At 32.0% G+C, this 19405-nt stretch overlaps 1 protein-coding gene and 1 long non-coding RNA gene across 2 annotated transcripts; both read right to left on the bottom strand.

The window, feature by feature from the left end:
* Positions 1-1808: 1808 nt before the first annotated feature.
* LOC149884557 (zinc finger BED domain-containing protein 4-like) lies at positions 1809-2441 on the bottom strand. The gene has a single exon (XM_090094507.1). The coding sequence runs from the start codon at positions 2439-2441 to the stop codon at positions 1809-1811; it is 633 nt and encodes a 210-aa protein (XP_089950633.1).
* Positions 2442-11693: 9252 nt separating this feature from the next.
* Positions 11694-14190, bottom strand: LOC149884556 (uncharacterized). Its single transcript, XR_016454831.1, has 3 exons — positions 13848-14190; positions 13066-13303; positions 11694-12380 (listed from the first exon to the last, which is right to left on the bottom strand). It is a non-coding gene; the product is annotated as an uncharacterized LOC149884556 (long non-coding RNA).
* Between the last annotated feature and the right edge of the window lie 5215 nt (positions 14191-19405).

Raw genomic sequence — 19405 nt, 5'->3', positions numbered from 1 at the left:
AGAGATGGGAATCGAACCCTTTTTTTAAAGTTCGGGTTCGGTTCGGTTCGGTTATATCGAATGTTCGAGTTCGGTTCGGTTCGGTCTTAAGCACAACTCGGGTTCGGTTCGGTTCGGTATCAACACAACTGTTTTTTATTAGTTACAAAGCTTTACATTTGCAATGATAAAACACAAATAAATTAAAGTTGTATTAAGTAGTTAAATGATTGCAAATAATTTGAAATAATTTGCAATGCTTTTATACTGCAAGTTCAAAAGTTCAAAAAACAATGCAGTTGCTAATAGCTGCAGTTTAAGTGCACAAAACATTAATGCAGTAACTTTCTGAACACAGATAATGGTAGCTTAAGTAGCCTACTGTCAAAATTTTAGCTTAGTTTTTAAAGAAATAAAACTTATGCTTTAAATAATTTTGATTTAAACAAATTATTTAGAAAAAAATTTAAAAAATAAAATATATTTTAAAAGTAATTATTACTTACTAAAATTACTAACTCATTTTCTCCCAACACTTAAAATGAGAGATAGAACAAAATAATTCTAAATTCGCGGTATGTTACAGATTAGGTTATGTATTGTTATGTATTATGTTATGTATTGTAGTGATATGCGAATTGCAAATTTTTCACTGTTTCAAACGAATTTGGCTCGGTTAGGGTAAGGATAGTTGGTTTAATCTGGTTCGTTCTCAACAGTTTTAAAGTTCGGGTTCGGTTCGGTTCTGTCGTAAATAAGGTTCTAGTTCGGTTCGTTCGGTTCGGGTTCGGTTCGTTTCCCATCTCTATTAAATACGATTAAATACGATTTAATAGAATTAATTGAATTAATAGTAGTAGTACGAACTCTACGTTTTATAACAATGGCAGACATTTTCATTAAAAATTGATGAACTGATATGATAAACATCATTAATAATAACAAACTGTTAAACCATGTATGTCCAAACTTGCCTTGGTTTCCTACTTCGCCAAATTCCAGAAAAATAAATGAACGAACCAAGAAACAAGGGCTATAAAAGGCCTAATCTATGTCAGTATCAAGAAAATAAAACTATAATATTAGTACCATATGCTGGGAAATTAACAATAATAAACTTGTTAGCGAGCAATTTTTACCTAAGCTTAACAAATCTGTGTATCTCAGTAAGCAAACATTTTCAACTAATCTTAGTTAAATCTAAATAACAAACATATAGAGCAAATAAATATATGTAAAAAACATTCACATACAAACAACAAACATATAAAGTAAATAAATATATGTATAAAACACTCACCCGTTTTAACCTTTAGCATCTACTTGAACGTGGAGAATATCTTTTCAAACCGTGGGCTCCAATATTGTATTTGTATATGCTCTAATAAATACAATTATAAATTTTGTTGATATATATATATATATATATATATATATATATATATATATATATATATATATATATATATATATATATATATATATATATATTGGCTGTACCGGATTCAATTTTTCGAAATCCGGCCGGAGCCGGATTTGCCGGATTTAAATTAACAAATCCGGCCGGAACCGGATTTCGAAAGCAAATTACAGGAGCCGAAATCCTGTAAATCAAACAATGTTTGAAATGGTAAACAATGTTGACCATTTTCAATACCAAGTGATAACTTTTTTCTGTTAAACTTCATTTTTTTATTAAAAAAGAAGGAAAAATTTTCAAACAATATAAATAAAACAATATAACAGAACAATATAACAGAACAAAATAATTGATAAACGATTTTTTTCTATTTACTAAATTAATCTATTTGCATAAGACTAAATAGTATTTAGCCTTTGATCAGTTTCGAATTGTACTTAAAAAATATTAGACGAGCTGCATTATGTGGAAGGAGTGAGCTGCGGTGATCATTGAGGACCTCCCCAGCAACACTGAACAAACGTTCTGATGGTACACTTGTCGGCGGTGCACCCAAATAAATGCGAGCTACTGTCGCCAGAGCTGGCAATCTCTGCATATTTTTACTCCACCACCGTAGTGGATCAGCGAGTCTATTTATTTCTGGTTCTGCCAGATACTGGCTTAGCTGAGTTTCAATGGTTGTTGGCAATTGTTGTTCAGGTGCTGACGTAGATTGAACAATTTCATCAATACATCGCCAGAGTAATGATGATGATGTTGAAGAATTATCCAGCCGGATTTTTTTTGCTGGAACTTCTTCAATTTTGTTAATCTGCTGCTTAGCATGCTCAGATTGATTTTCATCTTGCATCGATACCCTCTGCACTGTAACTTTATTGAATGCAAGCAGAACCGCTGCCTTTGCAGCTGTCAGTGTTGCCTGTGATGAAAAGAATTTAGTTTTAAATCGTGGATCAACCAACGTCGCCACTGTATAAAGAGGTTCCTCCTCAATGCCTTTAAAACGCTCATCCAATGACTTAAGTAGTGTTGACTTCATAGTCTTTACACCTGCATCATTGCCTTCATTTTTTAACAGGTTCCGCAGAGCTGTTACAATAGGGATAACCAGAGATATATGTGCTGTTTCATAGCTAACTTTACGAGTAGCCTCTTCAAACGGAGCCAGCACACAAACTACATTCTCCGCCACAGACCATTGATATGCAGTTGGGCAATAAGTTCCATCAACTTCTGAACAGTAGACAGTTAATGCACGACGCTGTTCACATAGTCGGCGCAGCATGTAAAACGTTGAATTCCACCTTGTACTCACGTCTTGTATCAGCTGGTGGTCTGGTAAACAAAGTTCAGCCTGCAGCTCCTTGAACCGACCAGTCGCAGACGAAGAATGCCTAAAATGACTAACTAATTTCTTAGCAATACTTATTATATCTGATATTGCCCGCTGGTTGAGCAAGCCATCATGTACACATAACTAAATAGTATGTGCAAAGCACCCAAGGCTATCTATGTTGGCATCACGGAAACATTTCGATATGTTTGCCGCATTATCGCGAAGTACGACATGACAGCGTCCAACGTCAATGTTCCATTTGTCAAGCATCTGCTGAAAGGCAGTCATCAGTGCAGGGGCTCTGAAGTTACCAATTTTAATTGTCGCAATGAATGGAATAGATAACTTCAAAGGGGAAAAGGAATTGTAAAGAAATGTAAATACAGATACCTTTACAAACATGAAGTAAATAGAATATAGAATTACAAAGAACATTGATTTGTATAAATAAAAGCAAAAAAGATGTAATAAATAACTGACCAAAATTCAGAAATCCGGCTAAAATGTGGCCGGATTTTAAAACTATTTGCCGGAGCCGGATTTAGGCCGGATTTGTAAAAATGGCCGAATTTCGGCCGTAGCCGGAGCCGAAGCCAGAATCCGGTACAGTCCTAATATATATAAATATATATATATATATATATATATATATATATATATATATATATATATATATATATATATATATATATATATATATATATATATATATATATATATATATATATATATATATATATACAGTGCTTCCAGAAAGTATTAGCGCACTCGTAATTTTTTTATTATGGACAACTTCAAATTAATATAAATTGTAAAGTAATTTAAATTTTGAACTAATTTTTTTTTTAATGAAAGGTAAAAGTAATGTCAAATATTGTCAACCTGCTTGTTTTTTTTATGATTTAATTAGAAGTTTAATGACTACTCGGAAAAATTTCTGAAATTAAGCGTGCAAAAGTATTTGCGCACTCATTTAAAATGTATTAGCACACTCGTTTAAATCCTTTGAGAAAAACTTTTTTGGTTAATTTTTGTTAAAAACTCTCTGCTGATTAATAATAGTCAATAAAAAATATAAGAGGAATAAATTGAAGTGGCGGAAAATCATTTGAAATACAGTCAGTTAAAACTTTAAAATTACAAGAACAAAAATATGGGTTTAAGGAGCATATCAATTGAAACAAAGTGGTAAGTTGTTGGCTTGAACAAAAGTGGTCTCAGCAATCGAGAAATCGGACGTCAACTTGAAATCAGTGAATGCAGCGTTAGAACAACGCTCAAAAATTATAATGAGTTTGGAACAGTCAAAGACAAAAGTCGCTCTGGTGATCCCAAAAAAATGTTAGAAAGGGACGAAAATAAAGCAGTTATGCTCGCTAGACGCAACCCAAACATGAGCATAGCCGAAATCGCCTCAGACCTGATTACAGCGTTGGGTGCACATCAAGTTAGCCGATCAACAATTAGCAAGCTTATGAAGAAAAAACACCTAAATTCATACCTTGCAACAAAGAAGCCACTATTAAGTATCAAAGACTGTCTCAAGCGTAGAAAATGGTGCAAAGAGAGAGCTGCATGGACTGTAGAGCAATGGAGAAAAGTAATTTTCTCGGACGAGTCAAATTTCGAAATTATTAATCGCAAGAAAAGGGTTGTCGCGAGGAGATACAAAAACGAAAAATATAATCCTCGTTTTATCATGTCAAAAGTTCAAGGAGGAGGAGGTTCAATTGGCATTTGGGGCTGCATTGCTGGATCTAGCAATGGACTGGCGCATCTTTACACTGATCGCCTTAATCAACATCGATATAGAGAGATACTAGAAGATTATTTAAAGCCATCAATGGACGTTTTCAAGGCTGACTCCACCTGGCAATTTCAACAAGATAACGCTCCTTGCCACACAGCACGCTCAATAAAGCAATACATGGAAGAAAAACGGTTGAATCTAATGCCTTGGCCCGCTCGCTCACCTGATTTAAATCCTATTGAAAATCTTTGGAGTTGGATGGACTGCAAATTACAAAAAAGCTAGCCCACTAACTTGGTGCAGCTCAAAACGCAAATCCAAGAGTTTTGGAACACCGTGCCACAAGAACTAATCAGAAAACTTATAGATTCTATGCCGCGTTGAGTCTTGGCATGCCTTAAAAACAAAGGTGGTCACATAAAATATTAAACTTTCTTAGAATCTTTGAAAAACTGTAAGTGCGCTAATACTTTTGTACGCTTAATTTCAGATATTTTTCCGAGTAGTCATTAAACTTCTAATTAACTCATAAAAGAAACAAGCAGGTTGACAATAAATGACATTATAATTTAATTTAATTGCTTTTACCTTTCATTTAAAAAAAAATTAGTTCAAAATTTAAATTACTTTACAATTTATATTGATTTGAAGTTGTCCATAATAAAAAAATTACGAGTGCGCTAATACTTTCTGGAAGCACTGTATATATATATATATATATATATATATATATATATATATATATATATATATATATATATATATATATATATAACGAAGAAACAACAACTATGTATGGTACTTAAAGTTTCATGCCTAACGGCAATCATCAGCCAAGAAATACAAATCAAAAATATATAAAAAACGTTACAAAATTACAAAAATTACTATATCGTGTGCTCTGATGTCATAATAGGAAAAAGAAAAAAGAGGAGGAAAGGAAATAAGAGAGAAGAAAGAAAGAAAGAAAGAAAGAAAGAAAGAAAGAAAGAAAGAAAGAAAGAATGAAAGAAAGAAAGAAAGAAAGAAAGAAGGAAGGAAAGAAAGAAAGAAAGAAAGAAAGAAAGAAAGAATGAAAGAAAGAAAGAAAGAATGAAAGAAAGAAAGAAAGAAAGAAAGAAAGAAAGAAAGAAAGAAAGAAAGAAAGAAAGAAAGAAAGAAAGAAAGAAGGAAAGAAAGAAAGAAAGAAAGAAAGAAAGAAAGAAAGAAAGAAAGAATGAAAGAAAGAATGAAAGAAAGAAAGAAAGAAAGAAAGAAAGAAAGAAAGAAGGAAAGAAAGAAAGAAAGAAAGAATGAAAGAAAGAAAGAATGAAAGAAAGAAGGAAAGAAAGAAGGAAAGAAAGAAAGAAAGAAAGAAAGAAAGAAAGAAAGAAAGAAAGAAAGAAAGAAGAAATTTTTTTCTATGTCTGCATTTTGAAACCATTTCGTTCTTCTTATTCAATAAGGTACCTTCATGAAACATAATAATCATGAGCTTCTCATGCAGGCATAGCATGCAACACTTTGTGGCCGGGTTGTACGGTTTGCAATGTTTGATTATCTTCCACTTAACAAAAGGTGTGAAATTTGCTTCTTTTATTTTCCATATTTCTTTCGATAGTTCTGTGTCATTCTTGTATTTTTCAAAATTAAAGGATTTCTGGTGGTTTGCGTACCTTAGTTTGAAAGGTGTTTCGCTGATGCCGTAATATGTTTTTTCTTTCATTACTGGGTTGCTGGAGGAGATGATGGCTTGGTAGACTAAGTTTTTTGTAAGGCAATTCTGATGTAAAGGACACTTAGTTTTATCGATGCAATTACAGGTTTTTTCTGTAATATTGTGGGTTTTTTGCTGGTTTTTTTGCAGAATGTTTTGGTTGTGGGAATTTATAATGCCTTTTATGCTTGGCATGCAGCTGTAGCTTACTTTAATGTAATTTCTATTGAAAATCTTATGGAGCTTGTGGTTTACTGGAAAATGTTTGTCGACCAGGTTTAAAAACCGCTTTCCTATATTTGTGCAAACATTTTTGCTGTAAGGAGGATTGAACCAGATAATTTTTCGCTTACGGCTTTTGTTGTTAACAAGTTGTAAATTGGGGATGTGTTTAAGTTTTTGGTTGTAACCTGATTTTTTTAAGGCTTCCTCGTACACATAAGAAGAATCTTCGAAGATTTGTTCGCTAGATGAATTAGCCGAAAATCGTAGTTCGATGGAATGCGGGATCTGCTTTAAAATGTTAGGAGGATGGTTGGATTCAGCATGAATATAGCTTTAAACATTCTCAGGTTTACTATAAGGCCGGAAAGAGTAGTCATTGAGGTTTAAAGTGACGTCAAGATAATTGACTATTTTCAAATTACATTGGATGGAAATAAGTAAGCCATTGTCTTTGAAGATTTGAACAAAGTGCTTTTTTATTCTTTCCATTTGTGTGCCGCTGGTATTTTTAAACATAGCTGATCCAAAATCAGCTTTGTGATAATGTTGCGATAGTTGGAAAAGTAGAAAAATACCAACAAGTTCACAAACCTCGGCACCGTCAAAAGCACCCATGGTAAAATCAAACAAACCGCTTTTCTTTTTAACCCAAACTTGATCATCATTGAAGAGTAAAGATTTTCTTGCTTGTTTGACAATCATTTTTTGATCATAATTAATTGTTATGTGATTCTTAGCAAAGATTGATGTATATACAGAATATATATATATATATATATATATATATATATATATATATATATATATATATATATATATATATATATATATATATATATATATATATATATATATATATTTACTTAATAAAAGATATGAAATAATATCAAAGTGCCAAAATGCAAAGAAATTCTTTCTATCCTTATTCGACACCAGTGATTAAAACCTTTGACGTCTTTTTGTTTTGTTTCGGTTTAGTCATGTCAGAACTCGTTCTACCGTGATTTTAATTTGTGATTTTTAAACGGTTTTTAAGTAACGAAATACACAACGGCTGATGATTGCCGAAAGGCATGAAACTCAGAGTTCCATAAAAAGGTGTTTTTAGTCTATATATATATATATATATATATATATATATATATATATATATATATATATTATGGGCGGGCCAAATTTTTTGGTCGATTAGAGCCGCCCCCTAGGATGATTCTATGGACAATTCTAAGCAACTTTGGTGAAGGAACCATAGGTCTATCTCGATTTTCGAGTCTCCCACTTTTCAAAAAATGATTTTTTCCCATAACATCGTTTTCATTCAAAATTCGATTTTTTATTCATTGTTATATTATCTTTTTGATGTGTATATAGGGGGTTTTTGGGGAAGAATAATTCATTTCTGATCTTGATTTTTACCTATGACCACCGCCAGAGGGCGTTTCATGCATATTTTAACTATTTTTCGTCTGTTTTCCGAGAAAAATTACAAGTTTTTTGGTAAAATTGATCTTTATTTTATTTTTTTCAACAGGGACTCAACTTAAAAAATAAGAACATGTGTAAAAAATAAAAAAAAAAAAGAATTTAGTAAGAAAAAAAGCGACAAACTGTTGTTGCTTTCAAGTCAACAACGTATTTATTAAAAAAAAAAAAATTGGTAAAACATCATTACCGACATATTTGGCCGAAAACCAAACTGGTCCTTAGGGGCGAAATGTCATTTGACATTTCGCCATCAACTATATACTGTTTCCGTTGCTCATTCATTCTAGAAAAATCTGCGAATGTTAACACATGAATTTTCAGTTTTGGAAAAGAGAATAAAATTAATCTTAAAAAATAATAATCATCGTGCGTATTTACTACAACATTTTATATGAGAGTATTTTTTTGTTTATGTTTTGTAAACAAAGCGTCTTCGAGTCATTTATTTAGCTTCGTTTTTCGTTTCAAATAAAAATTTGATATTTGAATATAAATAAAATTGTCACCATTTTTACCATTGTGTATTTACCAATTTGTAGGTGGAAAAAATATATTCAAACCAAATGCTTTAAAATATACTAACTTCAGTTATTTTTTAATTCTTTTAGTAAAAGTATACAATGAATCCAAATGCATTGCCGTCTACATCGCAAACCGCAACAACATTAACGAGGACCGAAAGTCATTTGAAGCATTTGCCTTCGCACGATGTTGCTGTTTTTGGTGCATCTTGTGATTTGAGTGGACTAAATCTGCCAACGAAACAGGATATTTTAAGACGTTTTTTTTTCTTGACCGAACGTGCTAAACTGCAAAACAAAATGTTTTCGTATAAAACATTCGTACCGCACGTAACAGACAAATTGATTGAAATTTGGAGTCAACTTAATGTTGGAATTCTATCAAAAAAAATTGTTGTTAGAAAATTGGGTACATTGATTGAGAAGTATCAAATCGAAACGAAACATCCAAAAATCGCCACATTCAGAACGTTCGTGCAATCTACAAAAGAATTATTTTACATCGGCAAATGTCAGTGTGACTTGAAGGCAGCATTATGCTCGTGTGGATTGATTCCAGATCGTTTGAAAGAGTTCATGCAAGATCAGTCTACTGTCAGAATATTGACGAAACCGGAATTTGAAGAGCCAGCACCAACGTCAACAATGGTATCAACAAGTGTTGAAGAGAGCCATTTAGCATATGAACCAAGTACTGATACAGATGAGCCAAGTACAAATCCACAAGATGTTCCGCCAGTGATACGAGGACCGTATACTCCCAGATACGATGCTTTGAACTTCGCTGCGATGTGTGATCGATTTGGTGTGTCTGATAGAATAGCAGCAGCACTCGCAACATCTCTTATGCAAGACATTTACGTAAAAGATGAACATGGCAATCCTATCATCATGCATAAAAATAAAGTGCGTCGAGAAAAAGCCAAATGCAGACAAGAATTGCTTCTTAAGCAGTATGATGCATTCAATTTGATAGCATTTTCATTCGACGGCCGAAAAAATGATGCTTTAACAATGGAAAAAATCGATGAGAAGTTCCATGCAAGGATCGTGAAAGAACCACATCTAGTTGTTTTGAAGGAACCAAATTCTCAATTGATAGGCTACACAAAAGTCAAAAATGAAGATGCTGAACACAAATTGATGACATTGAATGCATTTTTCGTCGAAAAAGAAATTGCTCTCGATGCATTAATCGGCATATGCTGTGATGGTGAGCCAACAAACACTGGCGGAAGAAATGGGATTTTGCGTCAATTTGAATTGCATTTGAATAGACCGCTGCATTGGTTTGTGTGCCTTCTGCACTTCAACGAGCTGCCATTTCGTCATTTGTTTGACACTTTGGAAAGATCATCGACCACTGGACCACGAACAACAACCGGAACGTTGGGCAAACAAATTGAAACGTGTGAAAGTCTTCCGGTATGTATCATTTGTCATTTTTCTCATCATTTTTTTCTATTATTAAATGATAAAATTGCATTTAGTTCATCTAATTTCTTTTATTTCAGCTTGTACATGAATTTGAGATATCTTGCTAGAGAACATGCCACCTGATTTAGATCCATTTGAATTATCCACCGATTCAAAGTACTTATACAAAATGGCCAATGCAATTTCAAATGGTGTTATTCCTGCGGATTTGTCTCACATTAAACCAGGACCAATAGCACATTCACGTTGGCTCACCAAGGCGAATAGATTGTTGCGGTTGTATGTGTCAACTGAAAATCCATCAAGGAATTTGAAAATTCTGGCAACATACATAATGAAAGTTTATGTGCCGATGCACTTCAACATCAAGTACTATAATTCGGTATTCTTCGGTAGTGTATTATTTTACAAATTCATTCGTTGGAGACAATATTTGGATACAAATCTACGCGGAGTTGTGAATAATGTCATTAAAGACAACTCATATTACGCACATTCCGAAAATATTTTGTTAGCTATGTTATTTGATGAATAAAGAGACACGAAACATCGCAATCAAGAAAATTTTACAATACCGAAGAAATCTGTACGACCCGGGACATCTTAGAGTTTATCAAAAACCTTTGATAAACTTCAATTGTACAGATTATACGAATATGATTGATTTAAATAAAGATGATGTCTTATTCGAACCACCGTTTACGCATAGTATTACGTATGATCATTTGGAACAATATTTAGAATACGATCATCCACCATTGCCTGATCCAAGAATTCCGCTACACATACAGGCAACGGAAAGACATGTTCAATTGCTGGCTAGCGTTTCTAAACGTGTTTTAGAAAAAAGTCAACACAGTGTTATGGCAGTTTCATCGGAAAGCCGTGCAAAATACCCCAGACTTGAAAGCAAGAAAGACTTTCGCAAGAAAGACTTTCAAAAATAACTTATTTCGCTTTTCTTCTACTAAATTCACTTTTTTTTTATTTTTTACACATGTTCTTATTTTTTAGGTTGAATTTCTGTTGAAAAAAATAAAATAAAGATCAATTTTACCAAAAAACTTATAATTTTTCTCGGAAAATAGACGAAAAATAGTTAAAATATGCATGAAACGCCCTCTGGCGGTGGTCATAGGTAAAAATCAAGATCAGAAATGAATTTCTCGACCCCAAAAACCCCCCATATGCACATAAAAAAGATAATATAACGATGAATAAAAAATCGAATTTTGAATGAAAACGATGTTATGGGAAAAAATCATGTTTTGAAAAGTGGGAGACTCGAAAATCGAGATAGACCTATGGTTCCTTCACCAAAGTTGCTCAGAATTGTCCGTAGAATCATACTAGGGGGCAGCTCTAATCGAATTTTTCGGCTCCATACAAATTGGCCCGCCCTAATATATATATATATATATATACATATATATATATATATATATACATACATATATATATATATATATATATATATATATATATATATATATATATATATATATATATATATATATATATATATATATATACACACACATATATATATATGTATATATGTATATATATATATATATATATATAATTATATACAAAAGTCCTCACAAGAGTGAATAGCAAGAGACCTAACAATAGTCACAACACTAAACAAGATGAGCGACAGAATTCTGCACGCTATCGCAACAGTTGGACAAGACCTATTCATTATTCATTACTTTATCCTATTCAATATGCGTACCACTTTATCAAAAAATGATTATTCAAAATTAGTCACAAAATTAGTCACACCTTCATATAAGCTTTAATGATTTATACATTATAATATAAGAGACCGCTATGTATTTAAAATTGGAATTTTATTTTACATAACTTCAAAAATTGCTGCAAAATCAGAAAAATGAAAATATTTTAAAAATTACTTTTTACACTCCAAAAAATAATAACATCAAATGCCTTTAGGTTCATAGGGCAATTTGAGTCGGTTTGTTGAATTCTTGTTTCTACCACTCTTCTTTACAGGAGTTCGAACCCTGCTAACAATTAACGTTCAAGAAACGTTGTCAACGTTCGCTTAGGTTTGTTTATCGTTCGCTGCAAACATTACGTAAACCAACTTTTGTGAACTCCGATTTACAGTTCTTGAAAGTTCGATGCGAACGTTTAATAAACAGACAGCAAACGTTGTTTTAACGTTCACTTCAAACGTTATTTTGACAGCTCTTGAACACTCATATCAAACGTTCAATAAGAAACAGTGGGCAAACTTTATGGTGTATTCTTGTTTTCAGACTCCAATCACTTGTTTATATTTGCAAAAATTTAGTTTTTGATTTGTGCTCTTGTTAAAATACCAAGTCAAATTTGATTGGTTTGAGACCTGCATTTGGATCATATTCTTATGTCGTTTTAATGCAGAATTAGAAAAAATAATGGCATCACGACACAATCCAGGATACTTTGCAACAATATCTCTAAACATTCCATCAGCATCAATGACAGTCTGACAGTTCAAAGCAGGATATCCTTTTCTAAAAAAAAAAAGTTAAAAATCTTCAAAATGTTAAAATGTTTAAAAATCCTGAGAGCAGCAAAAACCTTTTTGGGAAACATTGACATCATCTTAGAACAACTGTTCACCTTAAACTACATGACCTTATATTACAATATTGTTTTAAGTTTAGCACTTAATTTAAATAACTTGATGTTTTCAAACTTTAAACAACTATGATGTGGTATTTTAAATATTAAAAAAAACTTCAATTTTTGTAATAAACATGTTGCACTTTGTGAAATTGAAGAAATGTCTCTTCATAAATTAAATATCTTTTTTTTTACATATTATTAACAACATGAAGCTCTTTATAATAACTTAATAATGTGAAATAAAATACAGCATAAAAAGCATTAGCACCTAAATAAAAAAGGAAATATTAAAAATAGCCTTTTTTTATGGAGAATAATAGAACAGAAATATTTTTTTTGAACCTTGTATCCATTATATGCAAACATACATAGTCAGAAAGAATCTGTGAAACAAAAGCTTTTTAAGTTTCTCATGTTAACTATGCCTGTGTAAGTAGGCTAAGCAGTGTATACTTTAAACTTTTTGACTAATGACCTAAAGTAATATAATCAAAATGATCAGGTATCAAATCAAGATGATCAGGTATCAAACCAAAATGATCAGGTATTAAATTAAAATGATGAGTTTACCTGCAAATTTATGCTGGCTCATCAGCCATAGGAAATCCTTTGATTTGTATCATTGTACCATCTATTACTCCAAGGAGACCTTTAACTCCAAATGATTGAAAGTACTTTCTCTTTGTTTCAGCCATCTCCTCTGGACTATTATACCATCTGACAAGGTGATGATAGTGCTGAATAAAATTATTTTAAAACTGGAAAAGTATGCAACTGTAGCTTGACTGGCTTCCATGAGAGGTGTCACCTAAAATTACATGAAATAACATATGAATGAAATATACATACTGACTATTATATTTTAGTTAAACAAAGCAAGTTAGTTATCTGAGAGAAAAGTGAACTTTGACAAGGTTAAACTCTAAATAACTTGAAAAATACAATCACCTTACCAAAAGTCTGCAAAAATATAAAATCACATTTTAGGAAGAGTAGGAGGGTACAGTATAAAAATTAATATTTTGACAATCTATTATGCTAAGTTAAAAAAATTAGGATTTGTTTGATTTTTGCTACACAATAATAAAGTTTCATATTTACATATAGAGAAAAAAAATTTTTTATTTTATTTCTTTTTTTTTTTTTTTTTTTCTGTAAACCAAGTTTTCCAGGTTTTCCCTGGGATTTTTGCTACCTCTAGGTTTGCTAGGTACTCCAGGTTGAATAAAAACCCTGTATAAAGCACCACTTTTAAGTTGCATTTGTAACAATCCATTAATAACAAGCATATTTAACAATAAAGAATCACAAGATTACAGCTAATATTTTTGGCATTAACTAAAAATTCTTACCAATTACTGCTTGAAAATTCCCAGTTGATAAAAGCCTTAGTGCTATCAGTAATTTTGCTTCTGAAAAAATTAGGTTGCTTCTCAATATGATTGGTGACAAATCATCGTGTAAAGTGTTGACAATATCTCTTATATTATTTTTTGGTAAATGTTTTTGGTAAAGGTTTTTGAAGACATTCCACATCAGAGTAATTGCTTAAAGCAAAACCAATTTGATCTTGACCATGTGCAGCTAGAATAACTAGAATATCCATTTAGACTAAACTTTCATAAAGCTGTTAAAACAACGATATGAATTATAATCATAATACTTAATAAGACATGTATCTTTTTAAAAATAATTTCTGAAAAAGAAAATATATTTAATAATAAAAATATTATATCTTTATAATATATATATATATATATATATATATATATATATATATATATATATATATATATATATATATATATATATATATATATATATATATAGATAGATATAGATAGATATAGATATATATATATATATATATATATATATATATATATATATATATATATATATATATATATATATATGTATATGACATCTTTTTAAAATGTCATATGTTACATTATAAAGATGTTAAATTATTCATATTAATAATATGACAATATATCATCTAATATATTAAGCTTAATATATATAATAATATAACATCTCAATAAGATGTTATATCATTAAAATGCAGTTGCTTTTATTAATATGCGTGATTATTATTAAACCTTTTTATATTATATAATTTATGTATGTTAAGATCCCTAAAAATATATCAATCTGACGATAGAACTACATATGCATCATATCAATGTAATACCATTCTTATTATTTAGTGATTTTAAAGTTACGCCAAAGTTAAGGCAGCTCATAACAAACTTAACTTTACTTGAGAAAGTAGAGCAGAGCAAGTTTTAAAAGGTTCGGTGAATCCATTTCAGTTTGTTGAATACCGAAAGTTTAGGGCTGAACTAACGCAAAAACTTACGAAGTTTTGTTGAAACGCAACTGCACTAAGGACTTTTACGAAACGTTCTTAGAACGTGCCCGAACTTTTCTAAAGTTCGTCGAACGTGCTCGAACGTATTGTGTTAGCTGGGAATATCTTTACATCGATGCTTCTATAAGTTTGTTGTTTGAGTTTGTCTCATTCAATACACGTTCCATTTGTTAAGTTTCTCCCTTAACTCAGCTTAAATAAGTGAGCATAAACTTACTTTGCTCTTAGTCGTAAATTTAAGTGTTCACGTACCTAGCACATGTTTCCTCAACCTTATTTTTTTCTTTCCAAAGTAGAATTTGGTTTTTAGTTCACTCTAGTGATCAAATTATAGACATGTCGCTATATCTATTTACAATGCCTGGTTCAAATTTCATTTAATCCAACTTACAACTAATCTGTTCATGTTCATACTTCAGCAATTAAAGCAATTTGTAAATGAAATTCGATGTGTTGTAGGGTGGAGGTTGGCTGACCTTTTGACTTCTGGGAAACTTTTGTTGATATCTTAAAAACCTTAGTTGCCCAAACGAAATTTTTTACTGCAGAAGTCAGCACAATTGTAGCACAAACAGGAACAATATCAGGTTCGGCAAAATTTTTTAGCTGATGACGTCACATAAATTTTTTATAAGAAAAAAAAAATTTCTTTTTTAAAGGTGATGTCAAATAGACATATAACTTAAGTTAGGGTAAAACGGGGTAATAAGGTTCGCTTAATTATTTTGTTGAGTAAATCTTCTTATTAGCCAACATAAGTAAGTTAAGTATTATAAGTGTTAGTTCCTATTCGTAGCTACGCATTTGGCAAAACAAAAGGTTTAAAACATGTTTATTTAATTGTAAAAAATTTATTTAAAAAAATGTGAAGTGGGCATTATAACCCTTGGCTTAGGCCCTGCTCTTAACCTTGTGTTTCTAGCATAAGACTAAGTTCTTTCTTCTGCACTGTGAAATCTTGTTCTGGAGTGAAGACACGTCCGATTTGAGGAACCTGATTAAATTAGGAAAAATTAACTTTGTTTTAAAAATCGTTGTGTAAGGCTGAACACGGTTAGATACAAGAACGTACTTTCTCAAAATGTAATTTTGCTCGGTGCAAATGCTTCTGGTGGAATGGCATCTTGACCAGTAGATTTAAACCCATTTATAACAATCTGTGGTGTGTGTACTTTATCCAAAACTATTCTAAAAATTTTTTAGAATTTTAGTGAGTTTCCTGTCTGGATGTAAACGCCAGAACTTGATTACTTCCTCGTCCCAATGTGTCTCAAACGAACGAAAAACAATCTTGTCCATGGGCTGCAGTTTATGAGTCGTGTTGCTCGGCAGGCAAAACAGATGTATCTTATGATTACCGGCTGCGTTCACAATATATGGATCCAAATGACAAGCAGCTCCATCAAATACGAGAAAACATCACAAACTATTTTGTTCTGTGAAAAATGATGAATCCCACTGACAAATATGCTAGTGGTCATGCATCCTTTAGCTGCCTCTCCACGGCCGCGATACACACATTTTGAAAATTCTCAAGTAGAATTGCTAAATTGAGTGTACCTGCATTCAAGTGTTATGGAAAGGTCAGCATTTTTCCTCTGCAACAATTTTGATACGGCACGCACAGATCGAAGAGTTTTCTCCCAAATTATAAGAGGCATAATGAAAATCATTTTGGTTATGTTTTTTGGAATTTGGCCTGCCTCATTACGAATTGTTGGTTGATTGCTTCTCAACTTCAAATTTGTCTTAATTAAATTAGGGTATCTATTTATAATTGCAGAAAATGATGAATGCCTACTTTCCCATTTTCTTTTGCATAGGCTTTTTAACAAAACTTTTTTTTCCTGATCTGAGCTTAAGGCTCGTAAAAGAGCCCAACAAATCCTCCTGCAGACTGATCTTGAAGCGCATAGAAACCAAGGAACGTTTCTCTAACTTGTACGGTTTTATTGCCATTGTCGAAGTGCACATATCAAATGCAGTTACTATAAATAGAAGCTAGAAGTGATATCAATTCATTTTGTAAATGTGGGTTTAAATAGCGCACACAACCTGCTGGTCACCTTTTCCTTTAAAACAGGATCATAACGGGAAAGAAGTTGAATCAACGAAAGAAAATTTCCAGATCCTACAAAATTAACTTTTTCTCGGGAGGGCTCTAAAAGCAAGGTTATACGAGGGAATAGGAAACTTAATATCAAAGAACCGCTGTAAAGCACTGAAACAGTAATTGCTTTTTCAAACAGCTGATTTGCAAGATCTTTGTCAATACGACCACGCTCATCAAGCCACAACTTTTCTGAAAAATTGCCTTAAGATGAACTGTTGAATATTTGTAATGGTCGATCTTTTGACTAAGAGGTCCCAAGTCAAAGACGCTCTCGATCCACTCAAACTGATGGCATTTAAGTTTATCTGCGAACAGTCAGCTTGAATGACAGTAACAACAGTCAAGAGTAGGAGAGTAACAAAACCAATGATAATCCATTTGTATTCGAGCTTTGTTGTAAGCTTTATGTTGAAAATCTTCTACTGCTACCTGATTTTGCAGGAAAATGACCATTCGATTTGCATGGTCAGTGTTTGGCTATGACGTACCTCAAACTGTTAATTGCAGTAGAGTAGAGACCTCTGTCTGACGGGTACGGATTATAAATATAAAATCTAGTTGTATCAATATGAAATAGACATGGATAGAGCTTTAGATGCTTGTTAATTGGATTCGGTGTTTATTTCTAAAGATTGATATGGAAGGACCGAAACCATCAGTTGGCCCTCTTGACTTTTTTGAGTTAATGCAAGTGTAAATGAAGTGTTAGGATCAAAAGTTGATGCTGAAGTGCAAAAGTATGTGTTCAACTTAGGTACGTTAGCGAGGGCTAAATTATTAAGCTTTACATTGTCAAGCCAAATCTTTTATTTCTTGAAATCTTTTTTATTCAAATATAATAGTTGTAATAGTCAAGCTGAAAAATTTATGTGAATAATAACAAATAGTATATATTTTTATTCACATAAATTTGTTTAATAATAATGTAGAAAAGAAATATATAATATTTATAATAAAATATATAAAAATTAATCAAAATATATAATATTTATAATTAAATATATAGAAAATATAATATATTATTAAAATTAGAATTTAAAAAACTAAACCTGTTTTTTTTTCTGTTGATAATTAAAGAATGAAGTATAGCACGTTTAATGATCAATATGAAGAAGAAAGTACAGCAAGTTTGATGACTTCATTTTCTTAAATACGAAGGATAAAATTAATCACTCCCACGGTACGCTTAGTAGTTCACGTTTAAAACGGATTTTCAAATTAGTTAGCATACAGTTAACAAACGACATTATCATAGGAACTATGTGGTTAGAAATAAAAAACAAATATAAAAAAGAATTTAGCTTGGATATTTTATTTATTTGATGTTGCACATAGGCGTGTATGACATTAGATTAGAATAGACTAACGTCCGTTTTGCTATTAATTTCAGGAACGTTGAGTCTATAAGAAAAAGACAAAACTAAGATGACCGTTGGGGGCCCCGGGTTCTTTGAACTGTCTGAATTCCTTATTGCTACGCCACTGATTGTTAGTAGATGCCCTGGCAAAGGATCAACTCAATAAATTTGGAATGCTTCTGAATAAGCACATGAAGCTCGCAAAAAAGATTTCAAAGATTATTGTAAATATTTTACTCGTACATTTAGCCGTACAAAGACTTAATATGGCTTATTAGGTAGGCTATTGTGCTCATCAGACTCAATTGTCGGTAACTTAAGTCCATCTGCAATGTTAAAACCCGGGATCAAGACTGTGGCTGCCTATTTTGCCAGACAGCCTGACTAAATTTTAATGAGAAACACTCGCTTGAAGTGTAGTGACTTCCTAAATCTTCACCAGCGAGATGCAAACATAGCTTGAGTCCAACTTGAATGATACAGTGGATTTGCATGATATTTCAAATATCCAGAAGATCTTGCAATAATGCAAATTGGTCACCTGGATTGCCTAGCAATTTTTACTGAATGCTGCAACAGAATGCTCCAGATGTAGATTATAAGTGGATTTCTCGAGCCAAAAACTTTTAGCGTAGCATGGTAACAAGGAAAGTACCTGCGTTACGCTACGCTCAGAACAACTTAAACTTTGCAGATTTGTATATGCATAATCCATAACTAATGATTTAGTGAACTATGATATCTTACTTTACATGCAACTACAAATATAAACCATCATACGAAGTATGAATCTCGTCGTTCTGTTGCGTTTACGTATTTTCTGATTGTAAAGCATAGTCCCAGCTAACACAAAACTTTCAACTACGTTCGAAGAACGTTGGACACGTTCTTAGAACGTTCTTAGAACGTGCCCGACCTTTTCTAACGTTCTACGGACGTTCTTGAACTTTTTGTGTTAGCTGGGGTCAGTGTTATACTAGCTATGCAATAGCATGTGCCTTTTCGCAGGCTGGAAATTTCCTATCCTAGTTGATTTATAGCTGTTTTTCTGAAAAATGTTAGTAA

This window comes from Hydra viridissima, unplaced genomic scaffold (assembly GCF_058129835.1).
Source record: "Hydra viridissima isolate aposymbiotic clone 2 unplaced genomic scaffold, HvirCarnegie_v1 scaffold_8, whole genome shotgun sequence".
NCBI lineage: Eukaryota > Metazoa > Cnidaria > Hydrozoa > Anthoathecata > Hydridae > Hydra > Hydra viridissima.
Note: the sequence above shows the minus strand (reverse complement) of the source record. Positions and strands in the feature narration are given on the sequence as shown.